Genomic DNA, 12,036 nt, shown 5'->3' on the forward strand with positions numbered 1-12,036 from the left:
GCTATGCTTCCACCAGTTCATGACCTGGAATTCTGGAAATGAGACAGACTAGGAAGAATGATGCAACAATTTGGTTTACCGTAAGCTGGCAGACCATATGATTGAAGGAAACCAGAAGTAATAAAAACAAGAAGTAATAAATTTCTCCATGGCAACCAACATACCCTTCCGCATCGAATTTTCTCCTGATGGGGTGGGGGCTGCTACGTAGAGATGGGCTTGTCCCTTTCTCCCCCTTTCCTTTTTTTAAGCGGGAAAAAAAAAAAACAACATATGCCCTTAAAGGTGCACAGAAAAGGAGGACAAGCAAAGGCAAAGAGTCTGACAGAAGCCAATGTACAATAGAATGTACATGGTCAGCAGCTATCCATGACCAACAAACTGAAAGAACTGAAGGGTACAGACAAAGGAAAAAACAAATATATATAAAATAAGGAAGAAATAGATGCTTTACATGACAAAAGTTACTAACAATGCAAGCCATATGACAGACAATAGTCAATAGAGGCCAGTATACAGCAGAATTTACAGCGACATAAATAGGCAGCATAGCTCTCTTCACACCTCCCTCAAAAAACCATCTCTTAAACCATATTACAAACCCACATCACCCACTCACTTTATTTTATTAAACAAATATAATTTAACTGGAATAAACAAACCAATAGAAACAACATAAAAGAAAGAAAACCCAATTCCCCCTAATGCTTTCTCTTATTATGTACCATCAAGTTCATTTGGCAAGTAGGCAGCTCCTCATATAGATTCAGTAGAGCTCTTTGCCTTGGATCTGTAAAGGAGCTTCTTCTTCTTGGAGGTGGGGTTGTCAATAGTAAGAACCACCTTGCCAGGCTCACCGACCTTGAAGGCGGCCTTCATCACAGGCTCATCGGTGGCGGCCAACTTCCTTGTCTTCTGGACAATCAGTGTGTACCCATCCTCTGCATTCGGCACAAACTCAGCTCCATAGCTCACCTCCCATCCTAGGACTCGGAGCTCCCAGACCAGAAGGCATGTCTGCGAAGATGGCATTCAAATCCAAATTCCAAACGAAGGTATTACTAAACCATCAGAAAAAAGAGAGAAACTTTTAAAATTATAAGACTACCACATTTGATTATATCGATTTGATAAAAAGCTTAAGAGGATGGATTTCATGTGGTAAGTCTTCCAGGAAGAATTAAGGTCTCAGACCTCAGAAACTGGAATTTCAACTGTCATCTTGGATGAGGGCTTGATGGTGGATTCAGTAGCAGCATCAGCTGGGGTGAAATCAGGGTCATCATCCTTGCTCAGGCCACCATATTGAACCGGGACTTGCTCAGGTGCAATGTATCTGTAGCAAAGAAAGATAGAGAAAACATAATGACAAAATGTATTACACAATTCCAAAAGGAAGATGGTGTAGTAGAAGAAAATTGAGAAGTCTTCCTTAACTTGAAGAGGGTCTCTGCTGATTTAGATGGTCCTGCAAAGACAAACTTGCTCTTGGTCCTTTGTGTGAAGAAGGGGCTGATCATCCGATTGAAAGCCAAGTACCACCATGGAACATTGATGAACACCTAGCAAGGGATACCCATGTTATTACTCCTTTCCCTTTTGTATTAACACAACTCAGTTCCGCCCGATCCGAAAGCATAAATTTAAGAAAGTAAGAATGATGAAGACAGACAACTTGAATGAATTAGTTTTTGCAGATAGAATCCGTGCAATTCATTTATCCAAAAGCCGCCGCAATAAATAAATTCAAATTCTTGTAGTTATTCATTAACTTTCTTCAATAAAATCAGATTCAGCTATCAGAAAAGAAGATGCAATTAATTTATAACACTTTCCTTCTATCATATATTCAATATAATTTCAACCAACCAAAAAGCAAACACATCTCCTGAACGAATTTAACTCAGAAATGTCAAAAGAATGAATCCAACTTCAACCCCCCCCAACCCTCCAAAAAAAAAAAACTCCATTTTTGCAACCAGCTACCAAGCTTTTTGGTTTTGATAAAAATCCAACTCAATTATCTCAACCTAAAAGAGAAAAAACAATCAAGATGTAATATTTTCCTCTGACAGACACCCCATGCCAATTTTGAGACATAAAAAGACAGATTAAATACAAGGAATTAATAGAAAGATGGGATCTTTATCAAAAATACCTTCTTGGCAATGAATTCGGGATAGTTGTCTTGGAGAATGGTGAGCGCCTGCTTCGTGGCCTGGCGGTGCTTCCCTAGCTTGGGCGAGTTCTTCAGATCAGTGACCTGGACCATGGAGCAGATGCCGCCGGGAGTGAAGTCCAATTGGCTCCTGATCCCTTTCTCCAGGTACTGGATCCTCCACTTGAGGAACCTCTGCCTCTTCTCCTCGTCGCCAAAGGCCTTGGCATAAAGCTCCCTGTTTTGGAACGCCCCATAGACGTTATAGCACACAGGGTGGCCCTCCTTGTCGAACCCGTGCATGAAAACCACCTTCTCCATTTCCGGCAGGGCAAGGTCCTCGTCGAGAAGGGCGTCGATGCCGAACTGCTTCCTCCAGATCACAGCGTTCTTGATCATGGCCATGGCCTCCTTCACCTTGAACTCCCTCGCGCGGAGGAATTTTAGGAGGACCGTGTCGCTCTTCTCGTCGCCCACGAGGGGGACCCCCCAGATGACCACCTCCTCCGGCGCCACCGCGGCCGTCGGCGCTTCAGCAGAGGCCTCCTTTTCCGGCTCTGCGGCCGGCGCTGCCGGAGTCACCTCCTCCGTGGCCGGCACAGCGACGGGGACGACGGTCTCCTCGATCGCCTCCACCGTCTTGGCCCCGTCCTCCACCACGACGGCCTTCTCCGTCGGTGGCAGCGGAGGCGGCGTCTCCTCGACCACCGCCGGCTTCGGGGGCTCCTCCGGTTCCACTGGCTTCAGGGGCACCTCCTCTGCTTCTACTGCCTTTGGAAGCTCCTCCGACTCCGGCCTCTCTGGTGGGGCGGGCTCCTCGGCCGGAGCAGGGGCGGACGGCTCCTCGGCCTTGGCCTCCTCCTCCGGGGCGGCGGCGACGGGAGGTGGAGGCGGTGGGGGAGCGGTAAACTCGTTGTTGACAAGGGCGGCCAGGACGAGCTGCTTGAGCTCATCGAGGGCCTTCTTCTCCAGGTCCTGGAGATCGCCGACGACGTTGCTCTCCTCCTTGAAGGAGGTGGACTTGGGAACGACGGCCGCGGCTTTCTCGCCCTCGGGCTTCTTATCTTCCGGCGCGAGGCATGGAGGCGCTTCCTCCGCCTGCTTCTCCGGTGCTTCCGCCGCCGGCTTCTTAGGATCTTCCATCGCCTCAGGAGCGGGTGGCGTGGGCGCTTCGGTCGCCTTCGCCTTCGCCTCCGCCTCGGGCTCGACGGCGCGGACCGGTTCGGCTGCCTTTGTTTGCGTTTCTTCGGCCATCGTCGACGTCGACTGGATGATAACTAGAAGTCGGGAGCGAGGGAGAGAGTTTAGGGCAGCGTTTGGGGTTGGTGGGGCGGAAGAAGAGAGAGAGAGAGGGGGGTTAAATAGGGGAAGAGAGTGTGCAGGTGGGTATCGGGGAATGAGTAAAAATACAGCGTCTGGACCGTGCTGGCACTATTGCACTCTATTTTGGAGCGTTCCCCGAATCCGGTCCCAAGGATGACACTGTACCTAACTAAGGACAGTATTCGTTATTTTGGAGCCAGCTCCGTACTGCTTTGTGGAGTATCTGTTAACTTCTTTCTTTTCTTAAGAAAGAAAAAAAAAATCAGAAAAAATTTTCTTTCCTTAAAAAAAAAATACAAAAAAAATATTTTTAAGAAATAATTTAATTATTATTATTACTAAATATTATAAAATATTGAGTAAAGTTATACAATTATTTAGAATGTACCAAAAGAATATCCACGCGCAGAAGTCATAGCGGCCTTGTGAATATAAATTTATATAATAAAAAATATTTTTTTAAAATAATAGAATGAAAAATAAAAATAAATAAAATATATTTAGTAATTAATGATGATTTTTTGATATCAAGCCTTATTCTAATTCTTTCGATCATTTTGATTGTCGTGACACCTATAGAAAATAAGTTTTAGAATTTTTTGAATGTCAGATTTAAATAGAGTTCAATAAAAAATAGTTAACAAAAGTTGTTATATTTCTTAAAATAATTAATAAAAAATTATGTATTTTCCTAAAGGATTAAGAAATTTTTGCTTGGCTGATATATATATATATATATATATATATATATATATATATATATATATATATATATATATATATATATTTTGAGATGTTTTCTGCATTTCAGTAAGGCACAGTAAAAAATAATCAAGAAGAGTTCCTATATTTTCTAAAATAATTAACATTTTTTAGTTTTTATAAAATAATTAAGAAATTTCTAGGTAGAAAATATTTTTAATCCTAAAATATTTTTTTCTTTAAGAAATTTCTCAAGGGACACCTTCAAATAATTTTTTCCTTATAAATTTTTCTAAAATAGCTAAAAAAGTCAAGCGGGTGATATTTCTAACAGCTTCCAATGTGTGATGACTTTAAACATATGGATTCAAATATTTTTTTAAAATTTTGCCTCTCTAAAATAATTTATATATTTTCTAAATAGAGCTTGATAAAAATTAAATAAGAAGAGTATTTGTTTTTCCAAAATAATAAAGGAATTTTTGTATAGAGGAAAATATTTTCTAAAATAGTTAAGAAGCAAGCTTCTAAAATAATTCTTTACTTCTAAGAAATTTTCTAACTGGTGGATTTAAAAAATTAATTTGTCATATTTTTTTCTAAACTAATTAATAATATTTCAGTGCATGGTGATATATGACAACTTCCGATGCATGAAGACTTTGCATGGGAACCCTAAATGGACGACTTTAAATATTTTTTTAATTTTTTGCACTTTCTAGAGCAATTTATGCATTGGGACAAATTATTTTTTCTAAAATAATTTTTATATGGGGACTACAAATGGACGTCTTTCTATTATTGCACTTTTTAAAAATAATTTTAGATATTTCTAAACATATTTTTAACATTTTAGAAAACTTTGGCAAATATAGATATATTTAACATATTTTGATAATTTCAACATATCTAGTTTTATTTTTTTTAAAAAAAATTTGTACTTTTCTAAAATAATTTTTACATAAGAGAAAATAATATTTTTCTAAAAAAATCTACATGTGAACTATTAGCGAGTGTCTTTATATTATTGTATGTTTCTAAAATAATTTTAGATATTATAAATATTCTTCTAACATATTTAGATAACTTTAACATATATAGATATATCTATATATCTAATATATTTGATTTTTTTTAAAATAAATATTTTCTATAATTTTCCTCTTAATTTTTGAATTTTGGAGAGGGGTTGAATTTTTCTCTCCTTTTCATTTAATAGGCATAGAGATACTTAACAATGCCACCATGAAAGGGACAATAAATTCGTTAAATATCCACTATTAAAATGCAGGGCCGGCCATTCTAAGTTGATGAGTCATGCCATTAGTCACCTACACCAAAACTGACATAGTTTACATGGTTTTTTATTGTATATCAACACAAATTTCTACTTTTTCAAGATATTCTAAAATTACTTGATTTACAAAATATTTCAAAATTTAACTATGAGAAGTTGATTAATCAACTACACCAGAATTTACATGGTGATGTGGCTAAAGCTTGCTCTAATGATCTAGAGATGAGGAAGGCACTGAATAGTCTACTACGATGGAAGACGAAGTGCCAATCTACTATAGAGAGATTCGAGTCTACACACAAAAAGAAGAGCGAAGGAAGTCATCGGAGCTGATTCGACCAAGAGGCCTCCAATGCTTAAGTTAGATAGATCATTAGAGGACAAGATATGTAGAAAGACAAAGGAGAAGAGGAGGTAAAGAGCTTGTAGCTCCATATCTTGTCTCCATACTTGGGGTCTTCAGCCTTTTTTTTAGTTGAAGAGTCCTTATCCCGTCGGAGTTGGATTCTTCGGAGTCGGACTTAGAGTAGAAAACTACCTCTTGGCTTTTCTTATTTGATTTAGCTCGAAAATAATAATTCCACTGAAATTGGCCTCCTTCTATGCCACAAGTTGGCCTATGATAAGCAGGTTGTTTTTAGACCTCACATGCCCCCTACATCCGAGTTGAAGCTATTTTTCCCTGCTTGGTTGAAAATAGAATTCAGATTGGCAAACTATAACCAGGTTCGGGCTTATCTTGTCTTGTTAATTTTTTAAAATTGTAAGTCAGGAGTGTGATCAGGCTCTAGATCTTTGGTTGATTTGAGCCATTGAATTTCCTTGTTTTGAGAGCCATTGAGGTTGACTTCTTGATTTAAGAGAGTTCAGCTCATCAGCATGTGGGAGGTCAATGCATCAAGTTGTGGTCCTCTAAGATTGGCTTGAGAGCCATCATGACTTGAGATCAACTATCAAACCCTTGCTCCCTATTCCTCAGTATAATTGGCAGAGCTGTAGGAGTTTTTGCTTCTAAGGGCCTCCTTTCGTTCATTGTAGCTTGAGATTGGGTTTAGGGGCTATTATTAGGTCAGTCTCCAGGAGCTATTGGAGGTCGATTTTCAAGCGCCGATAGAGATCAGTTTCTAGTAGACTTTATAGGTTGGTCTCCAAGAGTCGTTAGCTGGCTGGTCTCCAGGAGCCATTATAGGTCGGTCTCAAGGAGTTGTTAGGAGGTTGGTCTTTAGGAGCCATTATAGGTCAGTCTCTAGGAGTTGTTATAGATTGGTCTCAAGGAGCCGTTATAGATCTGTCTCCAATAGCCATTATAAGTTGGTCTCAAGGAGCCGTTATAGATCTGTCTCGAATAGCCATTATAAGTTGGTCTCAAGGAGCCGTTATAAGTTGGTCTCACGAAGCTGTTAGGAGATTAGTCTCCAAAAGCCATCAAAAGTCGATCTCAAGGAGCTGTCAGAGGTCGGTTTCCAAGAGTTATCAAAGAACAATCTCAAGGAGTTGTTAGTAGATCAGTCTCTTGAGGCCATTATAGATCAGTCTCCAGGAGCCGTTAGGAGGTCGATCCCCAGAAGCTATTATAGGTCGATCTCAAAGAGCCGTTAGTTATAGATCAAAGAGCCCTTAGAGATCGATCTCTAGAGCTATTATCAGTCAGTCTCCAAAGCTATTATAGTTTAGTCTTTAGGAGCCATTACAGATCAGTCTCAAGGAACCGTTAGGAGGTCAGTCTCCATTATCCGTTATAGGTTGGTCTCAAAGAGCCATTGTAAGAGGTCGATCTCTAGGAGCTATTTCTCAAAGAGTCGTTATGAGGTTGGTCTCCAGGAGTCATTATACGTCAGTCTCAAGGAGCCGCTAGGAGGTCGATCTCTAAGAGCTATTATAGATCGGTCTCAAGGATCCGTTAGGAGGTCGGTTTCTAAGAATTGTTATAGGTCAGTCTCTAGGAGTCGTAAGTAGATCAGTCTCCAGGAGCCATTACAAATTGATCTCAAAGGGTCATTAGAGGTCAGTCTCTAGGAGCCATTATAGATCAATCTCTAGGAGCCATTGTAGGTCCGTCTTCAAAGGCCATCATAGGTTGGTCTCAAGGAGCTATTAGGAGATCGGTCACCAGAAGCTGTTGTAGCTCGATCTTAAGGAGTTGTTATAGATTGGTCTCCAAGAGCCGTTATAGGTCGGTCTCGAGGAATTGTTAGAAGATCGGTCTCCAGGCAGATCGATCTCAAGGAGCTATCAAAAGTTTGGTCTTTAGGAGCCATGAAAGGTCTGTCTTAAAAAAGGTCAGGAGATCGGTCTTCAGGAGCTCTTACAGCTTGGTCCCAAGAAGTCATTCCGAGATTGGTCTCTAGGAGTTATCATAGATCGAATTCTGGTTTGCAGTTAGATTGGTTCTAGATTTGATCCTAAATCCCCGACAACTGTAATGCCCTAAGAATAACAATCTTCTACTCGCCGAGGAGAGCAGTCGAAGCTGTCCACCATGGAGATCAGTGGCGCTCAACAAAGATGGAGTGGAGATTAGCGAGAATAAGGCTGTTGGCACTCGAGAAGGAGATGGTGATGATGGGGCTCGTCATAATAAAGACACTATGGGGGATACATCAAGGAAGAGAAGTTGACCACGAAGCAGAGTTCCAAAGTATCGAGGAGCATTGTAACCAGAACTAGCATGGTCGCCCATCTTGTGTGCATGGCACTTGCATCACGGGCAGCACAGAGGGGCAACCCATGAGCCAAGGACCCGCGTCATAATCTTCCAAGACGTGCATACCGTGCGCATGACGCTCGTATGATGAGTGGAATGGAGGGGCGACCCATGGGCCAGGGACTCACGTCACGGTCTTTCAGGATGCACGTCCCGTGCAGAGAGAAGGTGACGCTCAAGGATGGTCGTGGAAGAAGAGTCGGCTGCAGATGTGCTGACGATGAGACCGTTTTTGAAGATGTTTAGAACCGAAGAAGGAAAAACATAGGATATGTTCTCGTTTCTCATGGATAGCGCTAATTTGTTTCCTTCAAAATCTAATCTGGTGATTTGGATACGAGAAAGGAGTTGATCAGTCTACTGTGGTGGAAGATGAAGCGCCAATCTATTATGGAGAGATACTAGTCTACACACAAAACTGAGAGCGAAGGAGGTTGCTGCAGCTGATTGAGCTGCGGGCCTTCAATGATTAAGTCAGACAAGGCTTTGGAAAATTAGATATGTAGAAAGACGAAGAAGAAGAGGAAATAGAGAGCTTGTAGCTTTGTAGCTTTTCTCCATACCTGAGTTTTGAGCCATTTTTATAGGTGAAGTCTCTATCTCATCAAAGTTGGACTCTTTAAAGCGCGAGTAGAACTTGGCTCTCCTTATCTGTATCAGCACAGGATTAAGTCCCGCTGAAATTAGCCTCTTGTTATGCCATATGTCGACCTGTGATAAGCAGGTTGATTTTAGGCTATATCACATGGTTTAGATGATTTTCTATTATATCTCAACACAATATTCCACTTATTCAAAATATTTTATAACTGTTTGACACATAAATATTTTTTATCTACAATAAGTCAGCATACTATAGAACCACTAAATTAAATTTAATATGGACTTCTAGTAATTAAAATATTGTAGATCAACAATATTATGGGGTGCATCACACAAATACTTTATACACCAAGGAAAAAAAATAATACAATTTCATAACATTGGTGTGATTTATACGGCTTGATCGGATACTGAAATTGATGCCTACACCAAAATTAGTTTAGAACCTTTATACAATGATAATTGAGATTTTTAGTGCTAAATACTCATTTCAAGACAAAAGAATTACAAAGATATTTATTCATTGCAACTATTTCGGATCCTATGGTGGAGTCACACGTGTTACAGAATAAACCAAGCTATAATTTGGAGTCTTGACAACAAGATAATTTGGTTTATCTACGGTGATCTGCAGGTGAATTTTTAGTATTTAGTTTTCTATGTCCCCTCGACATTTGGAACATAGCTCAATAGCTATGCCTCTTTCCTCTCTTGCACATTTATTGGGAGGCCAACCAATCAAATGTAGGAAGCTCAAACTATTATTTCGGGCATGATCAAATTACTGTCCAAGATATTTGAAGTTAATAGATCATAGCGGCCATGCTTTATAGATAATACTCTAATTGTATTTTTTTAACAATTAATCCATTTGTTCTCTTGCTGACCCTTTTCTTAAATAATGCCTATTATCATGATTTTTTCTAGTTCATTGTTGCTCTTTATTCTTGTGGTTAGATGGTGCTCTAAGAAAATGGCATACTTTTTTTTCATGATTTTAGAGCTTATTCTTTCTCTTATCTTATTAATTATTATTTGGATAACAAATGTTATAATACTGAATCATCTTCAAGTACTTGTCCACAAAATGATTATCTATTGCTTTGGCTAAAGGCCGGCAAAACTAAAACGTTATTCTTAAAGACTCGTTTGATTCATAGATAGAACTATTATTCAATAAAATATTTTTTATGAGAAGTTGGTGCTTGGGTATATAATATCTGAAAAAATATTTTTTTTATATTTGGTTGATCATAAAAAAGTATCTAGCTTATGTTTGTTTTGAGCGTCTTCTTTCCTAAAAAAAGGTATATAAAATACATGTTATATTTTTAATAAAGAGAAAGACCTCACTCCAGTCTATTTAAAGGCTTAAGGATATTTTTGAAAAAAAAATTAATCTATTTCCCACCTAGCAAAAATTTGATTTTTTTAAAAATTCTAACTAAATATGAAATATTTTTCTATTTTTTTGTTGATCATATTTTTTTTTCTCTCCTTAAGCAACAAAAGATGCTATTATTAATTATCTTCCAATTATCATGCACCAATTGAGAACCATAATTATGTATCATATAAAGAATCCATCACTCCACCAGTCTTTCTAATATTCTTGACAGCGAAGGGGGACAAAATGATAATTACAACATATTAATGAGTAATTATGGTAAAAAAAAAGCCATCATAAAGTATGGTACTTTATTATAGAGGGAGACTCGGTCACAATAATAAAATGAATCCAAGAGAGCCCAAGCGAGATGGAGCGGACCACCCCTGATTCGGGATATATGGGCTATGGGTATGATGGAAAAGCCTTTCAAGCCAGACATGTGTTTATGAAGGTCAATGGAGCCGCGAATTGGGATACGCTGTGGACTAGGGAGAAGGAGTTGCCTAAGGCACTCTATAAAATTTTGTTCTCTAATTTTATTGGGTGTGTTGGTACCGATGACTGGCAGCTTAAGTAAAAAAAAAAAGAAAAAGAAAAAAGATGGAGAGAGAGAGAGGGAAAGCAAAACTCCATAGTGAGTGAGTGAGTGAGTGAGTGAGTGAGTGAGTGAGTGAGTGAGAGAGAGAGAGAGAGAGAGAGAGAGAGAGAGAGAGAGAGAGGAGGGCGGGAGCACAGTAATCGGATGATGCGATGGGTGTTCATGAGCTGGATATATGCAACGGTCGACTTCTTTCCTTGGAAAACTTTTTCTCGTCGATCGGACAAAAGAAAGGCCCCCTAATTACCAGATGATTGCAAGAAGAAATTCCAGCGTTTAGTGGATGGTGGCGGGATTCAAAGCCAGATAATTACACTTCAAGAAAAAAAAAATGCTCGTTTTTTATTTTTATTTTTTGAATCAATTATCGTTTCTAATGTGCGTCTCAAATTTTTACATCTATGTAACACAAAACATCACAGATATATTACCTATGCAAACATAGAAATAAAATTTTTGACAGAAAATTTAATCTTAATGGATATTTTACGATGGCTTTCTTTTTATTTTTATTTTTAAAAGAATATTTCAATCTTAATGGACATCTCAACTTTTATCATTGAAGGTTTTAAGCAACAAACTGTTATAATATTTTAATAGCCATTACAAAGGTTTCGGGCCTCCTCTATTATATTCTAGATGTAATAGCAAAAAGAAAGATATAACCCATTACAATAGATTATTTAGTCTTAAATGGTCCATTGTAATAGAAATTATGACCATTGTCTGCATTTATTGTTTATCTAGATAAAATATTTTTTTCAAAAATCAGATTTTTATTTCTTCTTTTTTTTTCTCTAAAAAGTGTTTATATCACTTTAAAAACTCTGAAATGAGAAGTAATTCGAAAAATAATATGATATTCCATTATTATATTTTATAATATTGCACTAACAACCATCGTCTTAGTACTAAAAGATTTGAAATTATACATTGTGGGCTCGTTTGGTTCACGGAAAAAGAAGGGGGAAAGTGTGGTCAACGGAAAAGTAATGAAATGCCTCTTGTTTAGTTGGAGTTTTCAAAGGAGAGAGACGGGGAAGTTGTATTCCCATGGGAATATTATTCCCACATTTCATGTAAAAGTCTTTCCCATGAGAAACATGAAAAGTTAATTTCCCATGAGGCGGGAATCACTCCATTTTTACTTTTTCTCAAAAAAGCCCTTTAGCATTAAAGAAGCATTAAAGAGGCATTCATTACCTATTTTTATTAAGGGCATAATAGAAATTATATATAACTTTCCCAGAAAAGTGGATGG

General features: G+C 38.5%; 1 protein-coding gene across 1 annotated transcript; it reads right to left on the bottom strand.

Annotated features, from left to right (window-relative positions):
* Positions 1-398: 398 nt before the first annotated feature.
* On the bottom strand, positions 399-3,570 carry LOC103713910 (patellin-3-like). Its single transcript, XM_039117055.2, has 4 exons — positions 2,159-3,570; positions 1,438-1,562; positions 1,195-1,336; positions 399-1,017 (listed from the first exon to the last, which is right to left on the bottom strand). Exons 1-4 carry the CDS (start codon positions 3,410-3,412, stop codon positions 757-759), a joined length of 1,782 nt encoding a protein of 593 aa, XP_038972983.1. The 5' UTR covers positions 3,413-3,570; the 3' UTR covers positions 399-756.
* Between the last annotated feature and the right edge of the window lie 8,466 nt (positions 3,571-12,036).

Source organism: Phoenix dactylifera, chromosome 11 (genome assembly GCF_051530095.1).
Source record: "Phoenix dactylifera cultivar Ajwa chromosome 11, Ajwa_hap1_PhDact_Kaust_v1.1, whole genome shotgun sequence".
Lineage (NCBI taxonomy): Eukaryota > Viridiplantae > Streptophyta > Magnoliopsida > Arecales > Arecaceae > Phoenix > Phoenix dactylifera.

What these genes read in the sequence shown, in the direction of transcription:
- LOC103713910 (XM_039117055.2), bottom strand. Translation starts at nt 3,412, where the DNA reads ATGGCCGAAGAAACGCAAACAAAGGCAGCCGAACCGGTCCGCGCCGTC. An exon ending in CCGAATTCATTGCCAAGAAG is followed by an intron (nt 1,563 to 2,158) that starts GTATTTTTGATA and finishes ATCCCTTGCTAG; the next exon opens with GTGTTCATCAATGTTCCATG. An exon ending in TTGAAATTCCAGTTTCTGAG is followed by an intron (nt 1,018 to 1,194) that starts GTCTGAGACCTT and finishes CCATCTTCGCAG; the next exon opens with ACATGCCTTCTGGTCTGGGA.